This window comes from Mya arenaria, chromosome 14 (assembly GCF_026914265.1).
Source record: "Mya arenaria isolate MELC-2E11 chromosome 14, ASM2691426v1".
NCBI lineage: Eukaryota > Metazoa > Mollusca > Bivalvia > Myida > Myidae > Mya > Mya arenaria.
This window is the reverse complement of record NC_069135.1, coordinates 12,525,330-12,550,559: the sequence shown is the minus strand read 5'-3', so window position 1 is coordinate 12,550,559 and position 25,230 is coordinate 12,525,330. Positions and strand designations below refer to the sequence as shown.

Here is a 25,230-nt window from a genome sequence, read left to right as displayed (position 1 = left end):
ATAACAGATAAAGTAGAAGCTTAGCTAAGTGTAAGAATATAAGTATCTTCCATGGCCGAGAGTGTAAGATAGGTTCATTCCGACCCGAGCGTAGGGTGTTTTGCGGAAACGAGGTTTACCGAGTTTCCGCAAAACACCCTGCGCGAGGGTCGGGATGAAACTATCTTACACGAGCGGCTATGGTAGATGCTTTTTCTCCCACCTCAGTTAAACAAAATTAATTAAAAATGTATTTTTTTGCTGGAACTCTTTTGTGCTTAGTGAATATAATTGCGTATGGATATGCGATAGCACGTGGTTTTCATGGATACGCGCGCAGTGATCCAGTTAATGTTAATAGTCAAATCGTTCTTTTTAAATAGTTCTAAGGAAAATGAAGCATATATTATTTCTTGAATGGTGCGTGAACACTGTTTTATGGTGACATTTGAAGCGAGAAATAATTAATTAGCGTTCTAAATATTGCCATATGACAAGATTTCCTTGATGCTACTGACGGTCCAGTCTTCAACAAGGGAGGTAATTATAATGAGGTGACCGTTAAAAAGGAGTTCCGTACGGGCATTTTATCTTCGCTGTGGGCAAAATTATAAGTATCTTCCATGGCCGAGAGTGTAAGATAGGTTCATTCCGACCCGAGCGTAAGGTGTTTTGCGGAAAGGAGGTTTACCGAGTTTCCGCAAAACACCATGCGCGAGGGTCGGGATGAACCTATCTTACACGAGCGGCTATGGTAGATGCTTTTTCTCCCACCTCAGTTAAACAAAATTAAGTAAAAATGTTTGTTTTTTTTGCTGGAACTCTTTTGTGCTTAATGAAAATAATTGCGTATGGATATGCGATAATTCGTGGTTGTCATGGATATTCGCGCAGTGATTCAGAGTATGTTAATGGTCTGATCGTTCTTTAAATAGTTCTAAGAAGAGTGAAGCATTATTTCTTGAAAGGTGCGTGAAAACTGTTTTCTGGTGACATTTGAAGCGATAAATAATTAACTAGCGTTCTTAATATTGCCACCAGACAAGGTTTCCATGATGCGCTACATACGACAGTCTTCAACAAGGGAGGTAATTACAATGTGGTGACCATTAAAAGAAGTTCCATACGGGCATTTTATCTTCGCCCGTGGGCAAGATAAGAATTTCTAGGAATGACGTCACCATTACGTCATATGTACTTCCGTTGTGTGGAAAATTCTCAATAAAAAAAATGTTCTTATGATTGATAGACATGTTTTCACATGCTCAATACACTGTCAATCAAAACTATCATTATTCCTGAAACTTTTATACCTTAAGTATCTATTCTTGCTTGATTTATCATTTAGAGTAGAGATTAAAGCATAAACCGCTGCCCTATAGTTGAAAGGTCATTTTTGAAGATCTGTCATGGCGGACGGTGCAATTTTTAGAGTTTTTTTAAAGTGGAGTGATTTTTCTAAGGAATAACTTGACCCCCCTTTTTTATTGGCTTAAAAGGTAATTTAAATATTGTACTTTAAGAATATATGTGGTTATCATAGCCTGCATTCGCTCGAAATGCCTTTAAATGTTGTCTAAAAATTATAATTTTACATTGAATTACATAGGGAATAACAATGGTGGTGTGTAAACTCTAGCATGGTTAAATTAATGGATCTACTTATCTGAGGTGGGAGAAAAGAATATCTAGCATGGTTAAATTATTGGATCTACTTATCTGAGGTGGGAGAAATAAGATTGACGAGAGCTAGCTAGAGATATCAAGAGAGAAAAGGTGAAAGATGGGAGAGAGAGGTGGAGTGCTCCTTGTGCTTACTGTGGAGTGTCTAAGAAGCGATTACTGGACTTTATATAGTGGTGCACTTCCGTAACTAAATATTACAACATTATCATCATTCGAGAGGTTGGAAGATCCGAAAAGTAGTTTGTGCTCAGAGGATGAAATTGTCTAGTGCTACGAAAAAGTCTCTGCCTTTCGACTATAAATAGTGAGCAGTTAAAGAAGTAATGTTCGGCATTTTCTTCAGTATAACAGTGACCACATAACGGAGAGTCTCTAAGGTGATTATTAAACAAGTCTGAATTGAGATCACTGCAGTTATTTTTTTATATATGCATGATAAACCGACCGGTTCATAGTATATCATTCCATTATAGATGTAAGTGCCTTCATAGTACGCTGATGTACTTGGTTGGTGAAAATGCAAATTATCAAAGCTCGGGGTCCGTGTGGATTGAGAATTCATTGTATATAAAGACCAGTGGACACCTTCATGGCCGAGCATGCTTTTCTCTGAAGGGATATGTTGGCCTTGTTATTCTCGCACGTTACACATTTAAACATTCAAAATGAACAGTGATGTCGATTGAGTAAGATCTTTTGATTAGAATAATTTGTTTTAAATGCTAAATAAACCTGTTTATGTTGTATTGATTATTGCATTGCATTACTATTTACGCAATAAAATATTCATGATTAAATTAATTAGCCACAATGAGCGCTACATGTGGAAATTGTTGTCTGCTCCAAAATAAACTGATTTCCTGCGGTTACTATTTCCTGCTCCGTGACCCAGCTATACCGGTGCGATACTAGTTTATTCCCTGCAGTAGCGAGCAAGAGAGGATGGACGTCGATAATGAGATGGAAAACGAAGCTGATCAGTTATCTGTTAGTGTGTGTATTTGCTTTCTATTTATGCTTATTGTAACGAAATTATACGACTCCTTTTAAACATAAATATTATGACAAGAAATAAGAAAAATGTGTTGGTGTTTTTCAAAATAAGTAAATCTGGGTTGTTTTTAACGTGTTCACCTTTCAGAGATAACACAGATTGATGTATAAGTAATTATAATTTAAGGTTATGTTGGATATAAATACTTTCAAATTTTCATCGGGATGGTGGTTAGATTGTATACTTAAGGTGGCTCGGGATATTCTTTTCAACTGTTCAAATATCTAGATAGAGCAGCAAGAAGTTTTAAAAATACTGGGTACTAGTATCGAACGATACCACACATCTTAGCATGGTTTTCCCCTGTATATTTGAAACTTGTTTTAGGACCAATGAAAAACTAAGTATCAATATTTCTCTCAAGATTTACCTTTGTTTTTGTTTTATAATTTCATGAAGGATGCTGAAAATTTGTCTGAAGAGGACCAAAGTCTGGCAGATGGGAATGAAATTGTGGTAATTTAAAACTGTGATTTAATTTTAAGTGTGAACAGCGTGCTTGTATGATTGTTTGAATAGCAAATACGATATAAGGAATATGATATAAGATCTACATATATTTGTTTATCAAAAGTACAATACACTCAATGAGTTAGACCCACTTTCCGTTTCCCTCCATGGATTTTTGCTTTCGCGGCCAACACAATGAATTTATCGACTGTCCACTTTCCTCGGAGTTTGAATTTAAGGCCCTTGGAGGGTGATCAGTCGACCAAAGAATTATGAACATGGCGTTCCTCAGAGAGGTAAACTCAGTGAAACTCTGCAGACACTTGAAAAGAATCTACGCTTAACTCAATCGATTATGACTGCTCTAGTAAATTGCTATTATTCTTTTTCCTCCGCCCATTTTTCATGAAGTTAGCTTACCACAAGAATGCAGTTGTATTTCACTATTTGCACATGCATCTTATAAACCTGTTTTTTACTAATGACTGAATTCATTGATAAACACATTTCCGAAAAAAAAGGCTAGGTTATTTCTTACACATTTTCCGAAAATCAGGTAGTCAAACACGCGTTCAAAGTTCAGAGCGCAAGGATAAAGACCTTGCCTCGGTTTCTGTGGAAATATTCCCTAAAACGTCATAGCTATTTTTAATCACCAATAATAAACAGTATATTCCTTATATTGTATTGATTACTCGCGTGACGTCAGAGGTCATGGTTAGAATTGTGTAAAATGTCGGCTGTTTTATGATACAATACAATAAGTGGAAATACATCAATGATTCAATGTTTACTATTAACAAGTCAAGTCAATATTTAATTGGCATTTAAAGACACAAATACAAATTAAACGCTGGTAAGAATCTTGTATGATTTACAATGTACATAAGCTTAAAAAACAAATAACTTCTGAACAAGAATGATTTCTTGCTTATCTGATTAGACACAGAGTTCCGCCGTGGGGTCTTAAAATCAGACGACTCGATGCTATCCGTAAATCGTTCATATAAGACTCGGCGGTAAACCAGCCACTCAGAGGAACTCGGTGGGATTTTAGCGAGGGTAACAGTTTAAACCTCAGAGGAAGTTACTCGATCATCACTACATTAACTTTATCCCTTGGAGTGAACGAGGAAAGTGGGTCTAACTTGTTGAGTGTACTGTATTAACCTGAACTGATCTGAATTTTAAATTTTGCTTGGACAGAAAGCAGCAGAAGTGATGGAAAAGAGAGGTAGAGGGAGACCAAGAAAACAGCCAGTCAGTCCTGTATGTATTTTTTCTTGCAAACCCATAACAGTGTTACCAGCTTGGATTTGTGGTCATTGGATGCATGAAAAACATAGCAATTCATAATATATCATATTCAATTGTAATTTTTTATGTATGATTTTAGGCAATTTTAGTTATAACATTTTAAAAACAGTCTTATAAAATTGAAAATGATGTGATATTGGAATAATAGATCTATTAATTGTTTGGATAAATTAAATGACAAATTACTCAAAATAATAAATAAACTAGAAGCGCCGCGATGCGACGAAACCAGGTTTTTGTTATGGGCAATCAGAAATTATAGCCAATTAATTTGTTGTATGAGCAAGTTCAATCTGCAGCTTCATATAAGCTATATTCACACTAAGATTCATCACTATCCATCAATTCTAACTAAGTTGTTGGGCAGAAAAACTTTTTTCTATTTTACGGAACAGTGACCTTGACCCCACCTCCCAAGCTTGCTCTTCACATAAGCTACCTTCGCTCTAAGTTTCATCAATATCTATCAATGCTAACTAAAGTTATTGGGCAGAAACCATTTTTCTATTTTTAGCAACAGTGACCTTGACCCCACCCCCCTCAAAAGAAATTCCAAGCTTGCTCTTCACATAAGCTACTAGTACCTACACACAAAATTTCGTCAATATCTATAAATCCTAACTAAAGTTTTTGGGCAGAAACCATTTTTCTGTTTTTAGTAACAGTGACCTTGACCTTAGCTCAACCCCCCTCAAAAGCAATCCCAAGCTAGCTCTGTACATAAGCTACCTACACACCAAGTTTTATCAATATCTATCAATGTTAACTAAAGTTATTGGGCAGAAACCATTTTTCTATTTTAAGTAACAGGCGACCTTGACCTTAGCCCCACCCCCCTCAAAAGCAATCCCAAGCTAGCTCTTCACATAAGCTACGTACACACCAAGTTTCATCAATATCGGTCAATGCTAACTAAAGTTATTGGGCAGAAACCATTTTTCTATTTTTTCAACCACATTCTAATAACCCGGTTTTCGTTGAAAACCTGGTTAAAAAATAATTGCAAATTTATTAAAATTCTGAAATATATAAATTCTGTAGAAGAATTTTTGACGTCAACTTTGATTTAAATAAATATCAGTAAATGATGATTCACACACATTTATGTGAAATATGTACAAATATCATAAATCTGCCATCAAATTTGATAATATTTAAAAGAATATTTAATCAATATTAATAATGTGTTTGTGATGCAGGGTTCCCACGCTACCGGGAAAACGGGGAAAAGTCGGGAATATCGAAAAGTCGTGAAAATGCCTTGAATTTTGCGATTAGAGGTTGAAATCGGGAAAAAGCCGGGAAAAGTAATATTTAAAGTTCGACTTGTTTTGGGTACGAAACTAGTAAAAGTGAGTACTCTCGATCATCTAGACGCTTGCATCTGACACTGTTCTGTTGAATTGACTCTGATCAGAGCGGCTGAATGATAGAGACTAAGAAGGTTTCCATTAGCACATGCAAGCGTTTATTTGTCACTGCCGTCTGCATTTAAAAGTTATTTTAAACAAGAAATTGGCCGCAGTTTGTCGGGATTCGCTTTATATATGCTGTCAGTAAGAATCGTGGGTGCTATATACAACGATATTTTTAATCTACAGTATGCTAATTAATGATCATGGATATGAAGTGTTTTTTGGGTGTCCTGGTTCCCTTAGTCCTAAATACCCTTTATCAGTAAACTTGAACCCTTTATAGCCCACAAAAACACTCTATATTTGCTCTTCTTGTTCTCTTATTTCCAGAACACGTCCATTGTGCTCCAAGGCACACATCCAAGAGAGCGCATGCGCAGCTCTAAAAACCCTACCTAACATTCGGCTAGGTTACATACTACTAGTGACAAAAGCACCGTCACAACAGATAATTAGCGATCCATGCATTCATCAAATATATAACTTTATAAATAAAAGACCCGGTATTGTTGGTAGAGTTGACCAACCTAAAAGTAACCTCCTTTTAACCAAGTGCCGACAAGTTGCATATATGACCAAAATTGGACTGAAGCTTAGACTAACCACCTTAAACCTTAACAAGCCATAACCTACTGACTGAAATGAGGTAACCCCTTAAATAATGATAACGCTGTGGTGACCCCTTAATATATTAATACATGTTGTGACCCCTTAAACCATAATTAACTGGGAAGATTGCAAGAGATAAATTATTGTACCGGTTAGCCTAGAACTTCAGTATTGTTTTAGTAGCAAAAAATACTACTATTGCTTAAGTAATGGTAAAAAATACCATATCTTAAGAGATAAGAGTATGCCATGGTAAAAAATACCATATCTTAGGAACATGAAGGAGTGATGGTACTAAACATCACATCACTGGAACATTCAATTTTGATTACTACTCGTCTCTATTATGTCAATACGATGTTCTAAATATCTAATTTCTCCCCCTTTTACAAAAAGACCCCCCTCAAAAATTAGCGCTTTGTTTGTTCTAAAATTAGTATTCAAATGTTCCTCATGTTCCTACATTGCATTTCATCACCTAGCCTATTCCCTTTCTTGGTACCACTCCGTTCTCAAACATAGCTGTTATGTTATCCAGCTTTCCATTTGATCTTGATCATCCAGAAGTTTTTTCTGTGACGCCCCCCGATAAGATGGACTATTCGTTGTCTCTTCTTGTGGAAACTTGACCAAACAGGTAGAATCAACGTCCATGTAAAATACTTGCTTGCTGTTCAACCCGGACTCCACAGTACTAAATTCCTGTTCAAACAATCCATTTTCCCTGACGCACGTATCCCTTAGACCTTCACAGTTGTGCACACTGGTATTATCTTCTTGATACGGCTCTTTGAAAATGGCTTCCCGAATAACATCGGTAGTACCCTGATACCCTTCACCCCTGAGTGCCTTCCCAACTGTCAAGTCGGTTTTATCTCCCTGGTGCCGTTGATCAGTAGTTTCCTGATAACCATCACCCCTGAGTGCCTTCCCGACTGTCAAGTCGGTTTTATCTCCCTGGTGCCGTTGATCAGTAGTTTCCTGATAACCATCACCCCTGAGTGCCTTCCCGACTGTCAAGTCGGTTTTATCTCCCTGGTGCCGTTGATCAGAAAGTCCCTGGCTATTACCGCCAGTAATTCCGTCTGAACATTTAGTCGTCCTGTCCGCAACTGAATCTGACCACTTTGTTTTCTCTTCAACATTAATTCCTGCTTTAACCTTCACATTTGCTTCTTTAGTTTCCTTCACCGCTACTTCTTCTTCCAACAGCCTTGAGAACTCACCCCAGCATTCGTCAGCTAACATGTCCTGCTGGCTTTCATCTAGATTGTCAATAGAACTTTCACACGAGTGCCCTAAATACTCTGGTACCCTCTTTTCACCTCTTATTGTTGCCAGTGATTTCTTTTGAGGTAAAAAACCTCCTTTATCACATATGTATCTATCTTTATACTGCCCTGGGCAGTCTTTCAAACCAACTTCGCATACATTTTCACTGTAAAAAACAGTGTCATCTACATCCTCCTGTACTAAACCTTTAACTTCCTCCGCCGATTCTCTTACAACAGTAGTAGGCGTGTTGACCCCACTTTTTGCAATGGTTCCTCTAGAAATACTAAATACTGATGTTACACAAATCTCTTCCTTGTCGAAAATTTCAGATGTTTCTTCTTCCTGGTTTTGTACAACTGCATCCTTATCTCTGCTTAAACATTCGTCCACTTGCATTTCCTCCTGTGCCAAACTTTCATTGCCTATGCCCTTTTTGAACACATGGACCAACCTGTTGCCCCCCGGCCCTTCGTCGTCTTACCTCCTTACGTTTCAAACAGTCTCTTTTGGAATGCCCCAATTTCCCACAAAAATAACAAGATATTGAACCAGGTTTTTTTTTCTTGTTTGCAGCCTTTAATGCATTTATACTTTGGGCTAGACTTTCTATCATCTTGATCTGTTTTGTTTCATCCACAGTATTGACTTGCACTTGCTCCAGTTCCTCCTTACGGCTACTGTGCATGGCCTGTGTTGTATACTGAAAGTCCTTAATTAAATTCAAGGCATCTTCCATGGTTTCAGGATGTCGTAAACATGCATATCGACCTGCTTCTAAGTCTTCACAACCTTGACAGAACCGCCTGATAGCCTCACGCTCTATTATATGGGATGATAAACACCTATATGCTGACATGGCTAAAAAAGTGACTCGGTCTGCCCAATCATGTAAACCCTCATCCTCATTTTGGCAAGCTTGTTGAAACATTGATCTTCCATTTTCCTCAGATTCGGAAAAGCCAAAGCGTTCATTCATTTTTTTCATCAAACGACGAAACGTTAACCTGTGACCAGATTGAACCAGTAAAGAATAATGATCCAACGCTTTACCCTGCAAACTCCAAGCAAGATAATCATAGCTCTCATCATCTGACCATTTCAGTACCCGGCGGTAACTTTGAAATTTGACCTCAAACGATATCCATTTCGAAATCCCGTCATACCTCAAATTATGGGGCAACTTCCTGGGATCACCTCTTGCACCACCGTACGAGTGTTCACCCTCACTAGAAGAACTGTGTTCCATGTCTCCTCCTATGATGTGACCTTGACCGGCTTCCAGAAGATGAACTGTAACTTCGATGTCTATTTAAACGTCTCTGCCTTGACCTTGAGCGCTTTGATTTTTGATTTGACCGTAGTGGGGATATTGACTTTCTCTTCTTTTTTGACTTAATAATTCTCATTCCATTTCGACTAGGAGATCTGGAATAAAACCTATTTTGCAGTCTCATTCTCTTTGACCTATGACTTGCTGATCTTGGCCAACATTCTGATTTTTTCGAACAGTGTAAACTCTTGGATATTGACACCATACTATCATCTGTATCTGATTCACTACTTTTGCATGTATCAGAGTCTGTGTCTTCCTGACTGGGCTGTCTACTTTTTCTTTCCATTTTGGTTTTGCAATTTATTTTCAGAAGAATTAGCCAAACAACTGTACAACACACTCTCCCCAACTTTATAAATTTAAGTCCATTGCTAATGCTACAGCATGAAAATATCAACTAAAATATTCCCACAAACCTATCTGTCGATCTTTTACGTCTAATGAACTCTTTGTTGTATGAATCTGCAATTCCTTTTCCTCACTTAATTTTCAAAGGCTAGTAAAAAATACCAAACACAATGAAAAGTCCAAATTACAGAGAAATCAGAAATAAGGTTGAAATAGTCCGAAACTTTTACGGATGACGTAATTTTCCCGCAAAATAATGGCAATTCTCGTGAAAAACACAAGTTCCAAGCGTGTTTTCTTTAATATTCTGACACCACTGAAGTGTTTTTTGGGTGTCCTGGTTCCCTTAGTCCTAAATACCCTTTATCAGTAAACTTGAACCCTTTATAGCCCACAAAAACACTCTATATTTGCTCTTCTTGTTCTCTTATTTCCAGAACACGTCCATTGTGCTCCAAGGCACACATCCAAGAGAGCGCATGCGCAGCTCTAAAAACCCTACCTAACATTCGGCTAGGTTACATACTACTAGTGACAAAAGCACCGTCACAACAGATAATTAGCGATCCATGCATTCATCAAATATATTTTAATACGTGAAATTGGCCACAGTTCATTAAAATAAACTTGAAATACGCTGTCAATAACATACATGAATGTTAATTGCAATGATTTTACTAGTCTGCGAAGTGCTACACAGCCTGGCAAATATTTGCTATTCAAGTGTGAATCTATGAATGATCATGCCTTTAGACTGACCTTGCTTGTATTTATAGACATTGAGAAGACCACAGTTCTCTGGCCAGTAGACATCATAATAGTTTTTAACTTGTGCAAAAAAGTCACTTATTTTGCATTTTCACCCATGGATTGATGAAGATTGATGGACAGATATAGCTGAATTGCATGCTCATTGATGCAAGTAGATTTTTTTAAAGAGAGTTCAACTCTTTTAAAATGACACTGGATGTTATGAGTTCAAGTTGTTCAATATTTGTTTAAAGCTTCCCTCTTACGGATTGAACAATTTGACAACTTTCTTACTTTTGTCTTGGAGCGAGCCAATTTTGGCAAAAATCCATGAAAAACAATTATTTAAGACTGCTGGCAAAAAGACAGATCACAGATATTTATATTTAAGATCAAAAATTGGTGTTTTATGCATATTTATTTTACCGTTAATAAACCATAAAACATAAATTTTCGAACATAAATATGAAAATTAGCGATCTGATCTTTTGTTGGCAATCTTTTATCGTTGGTTTGCAAATATTTACTTCAAAAGTTGATCTATCTCAGACAAAAAAATGAAATAAGTTGATAAAAAAGTATCTATGAGAGTGCAGCTTTAAAAAATGTTCAGAAAGTAAGTTTTTGTTCAGAGAGAAAAACTTTTTTAATGTGATATTTGATTATATTTACCTTAGGTATTCATTTATCCACCAATTACGAAAATTGGTATTGTAAGGAGATCAACCGGCACCAAACCATGCTGGCTGATCAGGGTCCACATTGTTCTATGCACATATGGTAGGTAAGCCTTTAAGTTTCCAAGTTGCAAATACAAATAGCCTAGACCCTGATCATGCCAGCTGATCCGTCTCTACACTGTTCACAGAGGCCAGCATGCTAAAGGTTAATCATGTTGTTCAATGATTGTCTAAGAAGTTCAGAAAGTGAAAGGTTTTGTTTTTGAGAATAAAACCCTTTGAAAATGACATTTGATGTTATTTAACAAGTTGTTTAATAAATGTCAAAAATGGCAAATAAGTTATTTCACTGAAATGTTTCGTTGTAATAACTGTGAAAAAGGTTGAGAGAAAGTCTGGAATTTGCAAAAAAAAAACTTGAAAAAGTCTCGAATTTTAAAAATGTGGGAACCCTGTGTGATGGGAACATCATCTGATTCTCTGGCATACAGTGAAGCAGTGTAGCTGATTCTTCAGCCACATCTTGTCAGATTTTCCAATCTGCACCAGAAAGGCAAAAGCACATGGATAATACTTTCTCATATCACAATGTTATCTAAGAAGATATATTTTTTTCCTGTAATTTAACGGCTAAGTGTAGTTATTATATGTTTGAATTAAATAAAAGTAAAAACTCAATATCTGTTATGTCTAAGGGCTAGATGTTATAAGAAACACATTGATTATAACTACATATATCTAGACAGCCATATTGTTGATCTTATTACTGGAAGTACCCTGTTATCCCATCATGCAATATAGATATAAACAGCAGATTACAGTACTGAGCATAGTTCATTCATAAGGATATTACAATATCAAGCAAAAAAAATCAAGTAAAAATGGGCAACATTATTTTACTTGTGATTGTGTTGTGAATCAAAATGTGAACAACAGTTTCGTGTGTACATGTTACAGAGTCCAGGCGAGGTAAAGGAGAAGAGAGGCAGGGGGAGACCCAGGAAAACTGAGGAGATGGTTTGTACAATCATTTATTTTTTTTTGTCACAGAACATCTTGTTGTAGAGTTTTCCAACTTGGTATGCATACTGATAATAGCTCAGTTGATATTGATTTTCAGTCTGTCTTTTTTGGCTGTGTATTTTAAATGCTTTTCTGAATGTTGTTATTTAGGGAATTATGGATGGTGAGGCACCTGTCAAAAAAGCACGTCTTGATGACCAGTATAAGGTAATGTGTTAATTCATTATGTCTCCCCCTCTCTGGGGGAGACATATTGTTTTTGCCCTGTCCGTCAGTCCGGTAGTCCGTCAGTCCGTCCGTACGTCACACTTCGTTTCCGATCGATAACTGGAAAAACTGCATGACCTAGGATCACCAAACTTGGTAGGGAGGTTGGTCGTGAGGTGTAGAGGATCCCTATTGTTTTTGGGGTCACTAGGTCAAAGGTCAAGGTCGCGGCGACCCCCAATATAAAAACATTTCTGCTCAAAATCTTGAGAACGGTTTGACCTAGGTTCACCAAACTTGGTAGGGAGGTTGGTCATGAGGTGTAGAAGATCCCTATTGTTTTTGGGGTCAAAGGTCAAGGTCGCGGCGACCCCCAATGTAAAAAACATTTCCGCTCAATATCTTGAGAATGGTTTGACCTAGGTTCACCAAACTTGGTAGGGAGGTTGATCATGAGGTTTAGAAAACTCCTATATTTTGGGGGGTCACAAGGTCAAAGGTCAACGTCGCTGTGACCTCTAATGTAAAAAAATATTTCCGTGCAATATCAGGAGAATGCTTTGATCTAGGTTCACCAAACTTTGAAGTGAGGTTGGTCATGATGTCTAGTTCCTATTGATTTTGATTGAAATCAGTAGGTCAAAGGTCAAGGTCACTGTGACCTTGAGGTGAAGAAACAGTTTCTGCTCAGTAACTAAAGAACGCTTGCACCCAGGAACTTCATACTTGGTATGCTAGTGGGTCATGACTAGAAGATGACCCCTATTGATTTTGGGGTCACTAGGTTAAAGATCAAGGTCATCCTGATCTTGAGGTGAAGAAACTGTTTCCGCTCAATAACTAAAGATCCTTGGGTCTAGGAACTTCATACTTGGTATGCTAGTTGGTCATGACTAGTAGATGACTCCAATTGATTTTGAGATCAGTAGGTCAAAGGTCAAGGTCACCCTGACCTTGAGGTGAAGAAACGGTTTCGGCTCTATAACTAAATAACGCTTGCACCCAGGAACTTCATACTTGGTATGCTAGTTGGTCATGACTAGTAGATGACTCCAATTGATTTTGAGATCAGTAGGTCAAAGGTCAAGGTCACCATGACCTTGAGGTGAAGAAACGGTTTCTGCTCAATAACTCAAGAATGCTTACACCCAGGAACTTCATACTTGGTATGCTAGTTGGTCATGACTAGTAGATAACTCTTATTGATTTTGCGATCAGTTGGTCAAAGGTCAAGGTCACTGACCTTGAGGTGAAGAAACGGTTTCTGCTCAATAGCTCAAGAACGCTTACACCCATGAACTTCATACTTGGTATATCAGTTAGTCATGACTAATTGATGGCCCAAATTTCATGTCCATCATTGATTATTTCTCACCTACGACCACACAATGGGGGAGACATGCGCTTTTTCAAAAAAGCAATCTCTAGTTTAATCAGACTTTCTCATTTACAAAACTGAAAAACAGAATATAAGATTCTTCACACTAGTTTGCACAATGTTCTATGAAACCCATTGTTTGCTTTGGTTAAATTATGTTATGATACATATTCAAAACTAGAAATATGACTATTCAATTCATATGACTATTCATTCTTACTCCTCGATAGTTATGGAGGATATACAATATGAAAGTTAATCTGTCCAATGTTGCATAAAATTTTACCTTGTGCTTAAACAATTGAGTAATTGAAAAATGTTGTGAATATTGAATATAGGCTTTTTTTATGAGCTCACAGGTTGGGCCAGTACCAATATAAATGTTTGCAGCCTTAAGGATCCATTAGTAAATAAATAAAAAGATTTCACTTCTGTTTGCCTCATGCATGTTACCCATTTCTGTACAGGGAGGTCCTGTGAAGAAGGGACGTGGTCGTCCAAGGATGAAGAAGCAAGGCCCAGGCAGGCCCAGGAAAGTTGACAAGACAGCCTCATTTGTGAGCAATAAACATGAGAAGAATGGCACATCCGAGTCTACAATGCAGCATAAATCAGAAAAAGTATGTAGAACTTTGCTTAGCCCACTTAAATATATTTCTCTTGAAAGGTGACGATGTGCTAGTTCAAGAAATTGTAAACAAACACTAAATAACATTTCATGGGTTTACCATATTTTATTTGCAATTACATTAGGATAAACCCATGCGATATTATTTTGGGAATAGTCTGTAGTTTATAGGCTCTGTTTGGGATACAGTCTATAGCTTATAGCTTATGTTTAAGTAACAGTCTGTAGCTCCAAGTCCAATAAGCACCACGTTAAATCTAAGATTTGATGTTTTACATCTTTAATAAGGGACATCACATCAAACTTTGGTTCTTTGCATGCTGAAAACAGGTTACAAAGACATTTAAAACATATGAGGTAAAAACTTAATGACTAAAAGAGATGCTGGCTTTGCTCACTCTACCCTTTTATAATCATTAGTATTTTTAATCCAAATATGATTTCAATGTGAACAATATCAGCTAAATATACACTGAAGAAAACAAAAAGTGAAAAACTAGACATGTTGAAATGAAAACACTACCCTTCATATATATTGAAATTGATTCAGTTTCTTACACATACATATTTTAGTAGAAGGGGCAGACATGTGTTTGTTTTTAAAATAAGTGTGCCTTGTCAAAATATTTCGACCATCATACTTCAAAAGATGGTGCCAGCTCAATAAATTTGTCTTTCTTTAATTAGAATATATTCAAACCTGGATTTGTTTATTAACAGAGGTCTGAACCAGAGAGATTGCGGAGAAGCAGACCCCGTCTTTCATATATGGAAGTGAACAGTGATGAGGTAAGGGGTCCATATACGTAAAACCTAATGACAATAAGTATGATGCAAACATTGTATTATCTCTGCTTCTAGCGAGTAGTGTTTTGCATTGAATTATTAAAGAAATGAATTCCATGTATGCCCATGTTTGTGCAGTTTGACATTGGTTAAAAAGATGGTGTTATACATAAGGCCTAAAAAAAAAATTGTTTGGTTAGGGTTACATCCTTAAAAAAAATAGGTAGGGTAGGTAGGCTTTTTATTTTTTTTTATTAGGTTTTATATGAGAATATAATTTTCATCATTGGAGAATGGTGTTAAAGCTATCTTCTGTATAAGCATTTAAGGTTTAAACTTAATATTAAAAAGCAATTAAAAAAAAAATGATTTTTTTTTTTTTTTAGTTTTTCATTTTTTTTTCAAACTGACTATAAAAACGGTAGGGTCGGCGCCTATTCCGTAGGTAGGGTCGGGTAACCCGAACCAAATGTATTTTTTTTTTTAGGCCTAAGCAACAAGGGCATCCATCGATGCAGGACCAGGAGGCTTGCTTGATTTTAGTCAGTCCTGATTCTCTTGGTTCAAAAGGGGATAAAAGTATGTGTTCATAAGTGGAAAATGTCACTTACATCAACAGTTTCTTTTTGTATACTGTTATTGATCATAAATGTGTACTACATGTAGGTGTGAAAGTGTCGCTTTGAATAATTTGTAAACAATATTTAAAAAAAATTGCAAGATGGCACCCTGCCTTTTTTGGTAGGGCTTGTCTGCCATCATGGAGACTGACATATGCCTACACAGATTTGAGTGGTTGTGAAAATAAGATATTTCGTATTGTTTCAGAGCTACAGATAACTTTATAAGTTCAAGTGCATGATACACCCTTGGGTCATTCATTAAAGTGTAATGGAGATTTCTAAAATGTATTGGTACATAATTTACAAATATGAATGGCTTATTTTATTTAATGATATTGTATAGCACATATATAAAAACAAAATTTAAATGTTAAATTCACAAGTCCTGATTAATTTAAACATCTTATCTATTTAATTACTAATTTGCTTTCTTGGCTTATAGCCTTCTGTAATTCTCTTGGTTCATCTCTCATTTTTGCGTGCCATAGCTGAACAGCTCTTTTGGTGTCAAATGTTTCAAGTGTTACACCGACAACCATGCTTTTTCAATTTTTTTTCCTGCAACTTATCACCAACATGCTTATTCTTTTTACTTGAATTTCCAACACAAACATTAACAGTGTCATGAATAACATCATTTATTATTGCTTTAACAAAAGATGAAGTGGATTCAGTAGTTCCTCTGATAACAAAGTTTAATAGCATATTTTTCTGGGAAGAAGGAGCTTTTTTAGCTGGAAAACGGTGGCCCCGAGCAGACATTTTTACTAGAGACTTGATTTACACAGAATGCAATCGATTAAAAAACGCTATGCAGCTGTTACGTCCCCTAGCACAAATTGCGTAGGATAGTGAATCGATTTTAACAAACCGGTTTAACATTTAAGCAAAACAGCTAGCGTAAAAACGGACAAAAATACTAAGCAAGACGGCTATCGTAAAAATGATCAAAAATACTGGGAAGAACGTTACGCCCTATTAATTTAATTTAATCATACCGGTACAAAGAGCTCTTTGATTTTATGTCGTTATGGGCGATTTTTAAAGTGTATTTACGCCCATTACGACCCTTATCTGTAGCTTTGTTGTTTTTTTAAATATTTTTTTATTATATATGCTTATAACTCCAATTCCACATATATTTAAGGAATGAATCGCAGGATTGATGTCATTATTGGGGATGTGAACGCTGTTGGGCTGGATAAAGTATTTTTAACAGCCCAACTGCGTTCATATCCCCAATAATGACATCAATCCTGCAATTTATTACTTTTATTTACACAAATTGTTAATTTTATCATTCAAGAATTCTTTCTCACCCATTCTGTAAATAGAATGACCCTACTGTAACCAGAAACAGTTAATCAAATTACGTCACAATAACGTGGGGAAAAATAAACCACTTGAAATCACTTTAAAAATTAAATTTGAAATACTTATGACAACAACACATTTTACACATAACAAATAAACACTTTCAAAAAGGTTGATTTTAGTTTTGGGCCTACTGACACAATTCAGATAATAACAAGATGATCAATTTTCATGTATATTGTTATGCTATGATTTGCAATCCGAACATATCAGAAGGTGTTCTGTAATTCCCAAAAGGCAGTTCATTTAAGGAATGGAAGAAGAGATATCAATTAGCCGTTGACACCCTAATAGTTACATTTCTTCGTTTAAATGCAAGAACAAACATTTTCTATCATAATCAAAATATTATGGTCTGCACAGCACAACACTTTTTGCCCTTTACTCACTAAGCTCCCTGCCCCTGCCAGATTTCTACACAATTGCAACAATGATAGCAATCAAGTGATCATTCAATAATCTTCAAACAAGTAATTCAAAAATTATCTATGCTTTATTTTGAAATGTTTATCGCATGTTACAGGAGGACATGGAGTCTGGGTTTGAGTCTGACCAGGAAGATTCCCCAGACAGCCAGGGGAGTTCAGGGGCCGGAGGTAGTTCTGGCACATCAAAGGGCAGAGGTAGACCAAAGGTATGGTGAGAGAATGGAGTTTAGAATCATTTGAAAATGAAATCATTGCCTGATTTATCATTTAAGAAGTTTATCTGTAATTTACATGTTACACATGGTGCCATTTGGTCAGTGTAAAAGCTGTCTTTGTTTGAGCTTAAAACACCCCAACAGAACAAAGTTTGATGGAGTATATAGAAGCAAGCTTGTTGGTCGATCCATTGGTTTTGTCCAGAAGATCATTAAAAGATTGACCAATGGAATAAATAAAAATTTGGTACACATCTTAATAGCCATCAAATACAGGTAGAGTTATATTTTGGTATTAAACAGAGTTATTCCTTAGAATTTCGTCCGTATTGTTTGCTGGTTTTTACGATGTTTCGAACGAGAACACATGGTAGGATCAACAGTTTTGTACACATGATTAATACCATTAAATACCGGTCAAGTTCGACTTGGGTTACAATCCAGGTTGTTTGATGGAGTGATGGCCACTTTTCATTTTTTTTTATTGAAAGGGATTTGCAAAAAAAAGGTGATGAAAGGGTAAACAGATTTAAATATTTTTTGGTGCATGGGTCTAACTTCATAAAATACTGTACATGTGTTCAAGGGATTATTTCCAAATAGAAATAGTTTAACATTCCTGTGTCAATTTGGTGCATGGTGTCACACCCCTTATCGGCATTTTAATAACTTGTCTGTTTGAAGCAAATAGTCGACAAGGTATGGCATCGGTGTTTTGCAAAGAAATCTTTAACTTTGGCCATAGCTCAAAACCTGATTCAGATATTAAAATGAGACTAGGTACATATTTTGCCAGAGACAATATGCACAGGTAATGCAAGGTGCGTTCTTTTGTCTTTTAAAAATGCTGAGTTATGACCCATTTTTGTCTGAAAATACATGGGTTGGCTGCGCAGTGCTCTTACGTATAATCTTTTAATATATATAATGTATAAATAAAGCATTTTTATTTTGTTCTCCACATATGTATCTTGATCTACATGTGTGTATGGTAACATGCTTACTGTTCAATCTAAATGATGTTAGAAATCAGAATCAGTGCCATGAATTAATTATCCTTGAAAAGCCGAGGGGATATAGTAATGGTAGGCGCGATTTCGTGCGTGTGTGCCTGCGTGTGTGCATCCGTCCGTCCCACATTCATCTCTTTGCATCTCCTCTTACATTTCTCATGCGATTTTTACCAAACTTTCACAGATTGATGATCATAAAGTGAAGCAGCGCATATTGTTGGGCTTTCCCGATTCGACTGTTTTTGAAAGAGTTATTGCCCTTTGCTTATTTTACATTTAAAATTGGTTTCTTCGCAACTCCTCTTACGTTTTTCATGTGATTTATACCAAACTTTCACAGATTGATTATCATAAAATAAAGCAGCGCATAGATTAGGGCTTTCCCGATTAGACTATTTTTGAAAGAGTTATTGCCCTTTGCTTATTTTACATTAAAATGGTTTTTTCGCAACTGCTCTTACGTTTTTCATGCGATTTCTACCAAACTTTCACAGATTGATGATCATAAAGTGAAGCAGCGCATATTGTCAGGCTTTATATATTCGACTGTTTTTGAAAAAGTTATTGCCCTTTGCTTATATTACATTTAAAATTTGTTTCTTCGCAACTCCTCTTACGTTTTTCATGAGATTTCTACCAAAACTTTCACAGATTGATGACTATATAGTGACGCAGCACATATTGTCAGGCTTTCGCGATTTGGCCATTTTTGAAAGAGCTATTGCCCTTTTTTTACATTTAAAATTTGTTTCTTCGCAACTCCTCTTACGTTTTTCATGCAATTTCTACCGAACTTTCACAGATTGATGACTATATAGTGACGCAGCGCATATTGTTAGGCTTTTGCGATTCGAACAATTTTGAAAGAGTTATAGCCCTATCTTTATTTTACATTTAAAATTGGTTTTTCGCAACTCCCCTTACGTTTATGACTATATAGGGACGCAGGGCATATTGTCAAGCTTTTGCAATCTGACCTTTTTTGAAAGAGTTATTGCCCTTTCTTAATTTTACGCATTTCTTATGTTCCTGAGAAACTACCCTTACCATTGATTGGCTTCCGTTACAAAAAATGCCCCCATGAGGCGAGGGATATAGCTGTCTGTGACCGCTCTTGTTTATATGGACTTTTTCTTTCTTCATGCAGGGCAGTAAGGGTAAAAGAGAAAGGAAGAAACTAAAGGTAAGAATGATGAATAAGTAAACACAAGGGCAGCAAATCTAAATCTGGACAACCATTTTCTACAATTTTGCTGTACTGAAGATTCATTTCAATTTCAAAAATGTTATTTACCCTGGTAAACATATGAGACAGTTTGATCTTCTTGAACATGAATATTTTAAATCTCAGATATAATCATAACCAGTCCATTTTCTCTGAAGAAAAGAACCTGAGTTAGTTTTCCTGGTTACAGGAAGAGGATGTCGAGTCGCGTTTTCACCAGATTGAGGCGCAGCTGTTTGGTCCCAAATCAGAAAAAACAAAGGTAAGAAAAGGAGTTCCTGCATTAAGAGAGCTTTCATTTGCTACTTTACTTGTATGTCCTTATTAGTAAACGCACTTTTTGATTTGAAATAGCAACTTGGCCACATTTTTGCATAAAAAGACCATACAGCTGAACATTTCATTTCTCATGAGTTTATGTTAGATCTTTTGTAATTTTTACTTACAGAAGGTGAAGGTCGCTGGCCGTGGGCGGGGACGACCTCCAAGCACCACAAAGGTAAGTGCTGATTTTTGTGGGTAGAGATTGGATTTAAGTGTTCCAGCTCAGGATAAGCCATTCCAAAAGCATTTTTTCTTTTAAGATAGAGAGTTTAACCTTAAGAAATGCATCTGCATTCCAATAATATGTTTGCCTTATGATGTTAGTTAATTATCCTAGTGCTTGAGGTCAATAAATGCATATAAAAATCAGTGGACTTGATTCAGTTATAATTATTGCAATAATGTATTGTTTGTACATGAATTTGTTCAATTGTGCAACAATCTGACTATACATTTTAACTGCATTTTTGATTTGCTCATTGTCATATGCTGTTCATCTTAAGAAACCTGTAACAGAGCGGGTACCAGGTCGTGGTCGAGGTCGACCACCAAACCCAAACAAGGTCGAGGTCAGTACAGAAGTTTAGATGTAGTCATATAATCATGTTCGTTATTGTATTTGTAATTTATAATAATAGTTTGGCATAATTGTTTAAATATGTATGTAATTGTACAAGTATGTAGACAATAGAATTGAAATAGACATATTACTACATGAATGTGTGAAATAACGTTGTTGTTTTGTTTTTTCAGAAGGTTCCAGTAGTCTCAGGGCGCGGAAGGGGAAGGCCCAAGAAGGTACCTTTCATCTTCTAACCGCTTTAATAGGTTGCACCTTGATTATAAATGCAGTTTTCATAGGTACAATTATGCCTGATCAAATTTTCATTTTCTAATTTAAAGAAATTGATTATTGTATCAGCAAATTGTAACCATTCATTTTTCAAAGGGACACAAAAATAGCTGTGAATTGCTAAGGTCAATTGTAAGACTTTTCAAGTTCTGATATTGATAATTTTATTATTTTAACCAGTAATTTAACTGTATTTTTTAATAGAATACACACAACGCCCCTGTGGATAAAACAGATGACAGCAGTGTTGACTCCAACAGCCCATCGTCACCTGACATGGAAAACAGCATTGACAGTGACGAAACCCCGGTGATAAACAAAGGGCGTGGCAGGGGAAGGCCCAAGAAGGTACACTTTATCTTGTGATCATTTTAAACAGCTTTAATTGGTTGAACCTTTATTTAAAATCCAGTTTCCATATGTATGCATAAATATGAATTTCCTTCTCTTTTTTTTAACAAAAACCGTAACAGAAATTTAGTATCAGTGTTAACCTTCATGTTTTGAAAGGAAGAATGCAGCGATTAGGTTAACTGCAACTCTTTACAATGTTTTGGTAAATTTATGATTTTAACCTGTAATTTTACTGTAATATTTTAAATAGAATACACACAACGCCCCTGTGGATAAAAGAGACGACAGCAGTGTTGACTCCATCAGCCCATCGTCACCTGACATGGAAAACAGCATTGACAGTGACGAAACCCCGGTGACAAACAAAGGGCGTGGCAGGGGAAGGCCCAAGAAGGTACACTTTATCTTGTGATCACTTTGAACTGCTTTTAATAGGTTGAACCTTTATTGAAAGTCCAGTTTTCATAAATATGCATAAATGTGAATTTCCATTAATATTTTTTTAACAAAAACATTAACAGAAATTCATAATCAGTGTTCACATTCATGTTTCGAAGGAATGCAACAATTTTGTCAACTGCAAATATTCACAAATTTATGATAATTTTATGATTTTAACCTGTAATTTAATTGTATTTTCCTTTAATAGAATACACAGAACGCCCCTGTGGATAAAAGAGATGACAGCAGTGTTGACTCCAACAGCCCATCGTCTCCTGACATGGAAAACAGCATTGACAGTGACGAAACCCCGGTGACAAACAAAGGGCGGGAAAGGCCCAAGAAGGTACACTTTATCTTGTGATCACTTTGACCCACTTTAATAGGTTGAACCTTTATTTTAAAATCCAGTTTTCATAAACATGCATAAATGTGAATTTCGATTATTTTTTTTAACAAAAACATTAACAGAAATTCATTATCAGTGTTCACCATCATGTTTTTAAAGGAATGCAACAATTAGGTCAACTGCAAATCTTCTCAAAGTTTTGATAAATTGAATGATTTTAACCTGTAATTTAATTGTACTTTCCTTTAATAGAATACACACAATGCCCCTGTGGGAATAACAGACGACAGCAGTGTTGACTCCATCAGCCCATCATCACCGGACATGGAAAACAGCATTGACAGTGACGAAACCCCGGTGACAAACACATCTGATACTGGTAATGACATTGACACTGGGAACAAACTGTGTTCTAGCAAGAGCCGTCAGCAAGAATCTCAGCCTATAATGAACGGGACTGCTGGAGGGGATACCAGAAGTGAAAAGCCGGCATTTGGCTCTCAAACAGTGAGTGAGACTGGTGATGTCCCTTGTTTAAGTGATTCTAGGCCAGCTATGACAGGGAAGTGTAACACAAGTATTGGACCAATTGACACTGCCTTGTCTATCCCCAGTGCAACTGACAATGTGGGGGAAGCAGGTGATAAGGCTGATGTTGTGTGTCAGCCACTGTTTGCAAGTTGTGACATAGACAGTGGACACAGTGTTACCCCTGTTATTGTATAAAAGAAAAAAAATCATTGGACCCTCATATTTTTATTCCTCATCTACATGGTTGTATTGTTTTGCCTCATGAGAGTTTTAGATATATACAAGAGTCACTGAGCCCCCAGGCTTATGATAACCCACCAACAAACAGATAGAGGAAAAACTTCTTCGTTAATCAATACAATAAAATTATTCTGTGTTTGAATCATGTTGTCAAAATAATAAAAAAAAGAACATATATATGCTAAGCCAAAAAAAATGTCCTAAATTTTAGTTATTTTCTACATGAGAACCTGTCTCAGATCTGTGTTCAGTTTTCATTCCAGAACATTTGTACGTAGAAAGTCTTCATTTTTCTTATTACACATGTAGATTTAATATATAATGTGAATGTGAATGGAACTATTGGTGCCCACTGGCATTGTGCACTAACGGTTTGGACACAGTGGTTACGTGCGACACTGTGGTTACGCCAGTATGTAAAATAATCACGGGTTCAAACCACCCGTCTCTTTAAATTGTATAAATATATGCTTGGACAGACAAGAAACGAAAATTAAGTTGGAAATATATACCTGCCTGTTCGTGAATTCTTATGTTAGTGCAATACAAGAACACTTTGGCATGTTTTCATCACCATTTTTACGTAGCTATTGTATTTTATTGTTCTGTTGCATTTTCTGTTAGTTGTTTTGTGTAATACATGTATGTTGTAATTCCTAATTTTGTTCATTAAACTGCTGAAAATATCAAGTTGAAGCAAGATTTGTAATTGAAGGAATGCAGAATTGTTTAGTCATCCAATACTGATTCATGCCTACACATTACTTGAACTGCTGCCTAAACTCCAGTGCGTATTTCTTTGGAATTTTTCCCTATTTAAAACCGATCAAATTGAGTGAACATCATGTCCTCTGGAAACAACTGTAGACCACAGTGTTTTAGGATCTTACTGCCAGTCATAGGATACTGTAAGATACTATAACATTATCGCCAGTTATAGGGCTAGGATATTTGATAGATATTATCACATTGTCACCAGTCATAAAGGCTATGTAGATATATTTTATAGAATGCGAAGTTATCCAACTGGGTTTTGTGTGCTGCTGTTCCCATTTAATGCAGAGTTATGGCCCATGACCTTGTTAAAAAATGGACTAAAGGAGCATGTAATCTTGACACGCGTATCTCCTAAAGTAAAATTATTACTGGGTAATCCAAAACCTTGATAGCAATGGTAACCAGCATGTGAAGCTGTGTTCACAGGGTTTTATGTGATCCTTGACTGTAAAACTTTGGCATATAGTGCTCAAGTATGAGAGCCAAAGTCATGAAACTTTAAAGCAAAATTAAGCAGCAGGTGAATTGTGCACCTAAGGTATGGCAAGTGCATGCTTTGTAAGCAAAGGGTATTGGTCCTTGACTAATTTAAAGCATGTAATCTTGTGTCACTCCAACCTTGATAAGTATATGAGCAAGTGATGAAACTAAGGAATGTTAACCAGCATGTGAAGTTGTGCATTTTGGGTTTTGTTTGTGGCTGTGCAACACTGGTGGAAAAAGTGAGTTAAAATTATAAACCTTAACAAAATGTCTGCATGTGAAGTTTAGCATCTGTGGTCAAATTGACTTACTAAAATTACAAGAAAAGTCTTTATCTCTAGGTCAATTTGAATTAGTGTTAAAAGCAAAGTTCATTTTGAGGGTGAACAGTTTTAGATTGCCTTTTTATGCCCCCATTCTTTCCTTGTGCAACTTGGAATTTTGATGCACATTTATCTACTATGGGTGAAATAATGGCCTTTGCTTTTGTGACAAATGTGTCAAGTGGGGGCATTTGTGTCCTATTTATACATTTCTAGTAACAAATTGATCGCTGAACACTTTATAAAGACAAGAGGCCCAAAAGGGCCTATGCTCTACTGGCATGGCTTTTGTGGTCATATCAATCCAGAGCATGTATGTATGGGTAAAAGGCAACAGACATATGGTTTATGTTTTGTGTTTGGCTTACCTGAAAACGTAGCACGTTCAACATCTGAGCCCAGAAAGTATTGTAAGCAGATTAGTTCCATGAACTATTTTAATATGTGCCAAGTAAAAGTCATCTGACAAAAAAAAAATGCTTTCAAAACTGTACTCATAGTAAAAATTTCTGTAGTTTTAAAAGTTAAAAAAAGTTGGTCAAAAGGTCAAAGTCAAGGGCATCCTAGGACAACATTGATCAATTTGAACAAACATTCACAAGCAATTGTGCTGAGATGGATCCAACGAACACACAAAAAGATTTTTAAACCTTTCCAGATTTATGTTTACCAAACCTGTGAACCCTGGGTGTGGCCAGTAATGACACCAGGTGCATAACTTAAACATTCACAACCACTTTTGTTAAGATGAATGCGCAA

The 25,230-nt window shown here is 36.3% G+C and overlaps 1 protein-coding gene across 2 annotated transcripts; it reads left to right on the top strand.

The window, feature by feature from the left end:
- The first annotated feature begins 2,546 nt into the window (after positions 1-2,546).
- Positions 2,547-23,578, top strand: LOC128217488 (dentin sialophosphoprotein-like). 2 transcript variants are annotated; one of them, XM_052924646.1, is made up of 17 exons: positions 2,547-2,652; positions 3,119-3,175; positions 4,376-4,438; positions 11,854-11,913; positions 12,070-12,126; positions 13,972-14,124; positions 14,853-14,921; positions 17,439-17,549; positions 19,719-19,754; positions 19,987-20,058; positions 20,245-20,295; positions 20,624-20,689; positions 20,874-20,918; positions 21,178-21,321; positions 21,578-21,721; positions 21,977-22,114; positions 22,370-23,578. In XM_052924646.1, the coding sequence occupies exons 1-17, from the start codon at positions 2,608-2,610 to the stop codon at positions 22,841-22,843; spliced, it is 1,785 nt and encodes a 594-aa protein (XP_052780606.1). In that variant the 5' UTR covers positions 2,547-2,607; the 3' UTR covers positions 22,844-23,578. The 2 variants fall into 2 exon arrangements, with proteins under 2 accessions (XP_052780606.1, XP_052780605.1); XM_052924645.1 differs by having other exon boundaries at positions 2,561-2,658.
- The last annotated feature ends 1,652 nt before the right edge of the window (positions 23,579-25,230 follow it).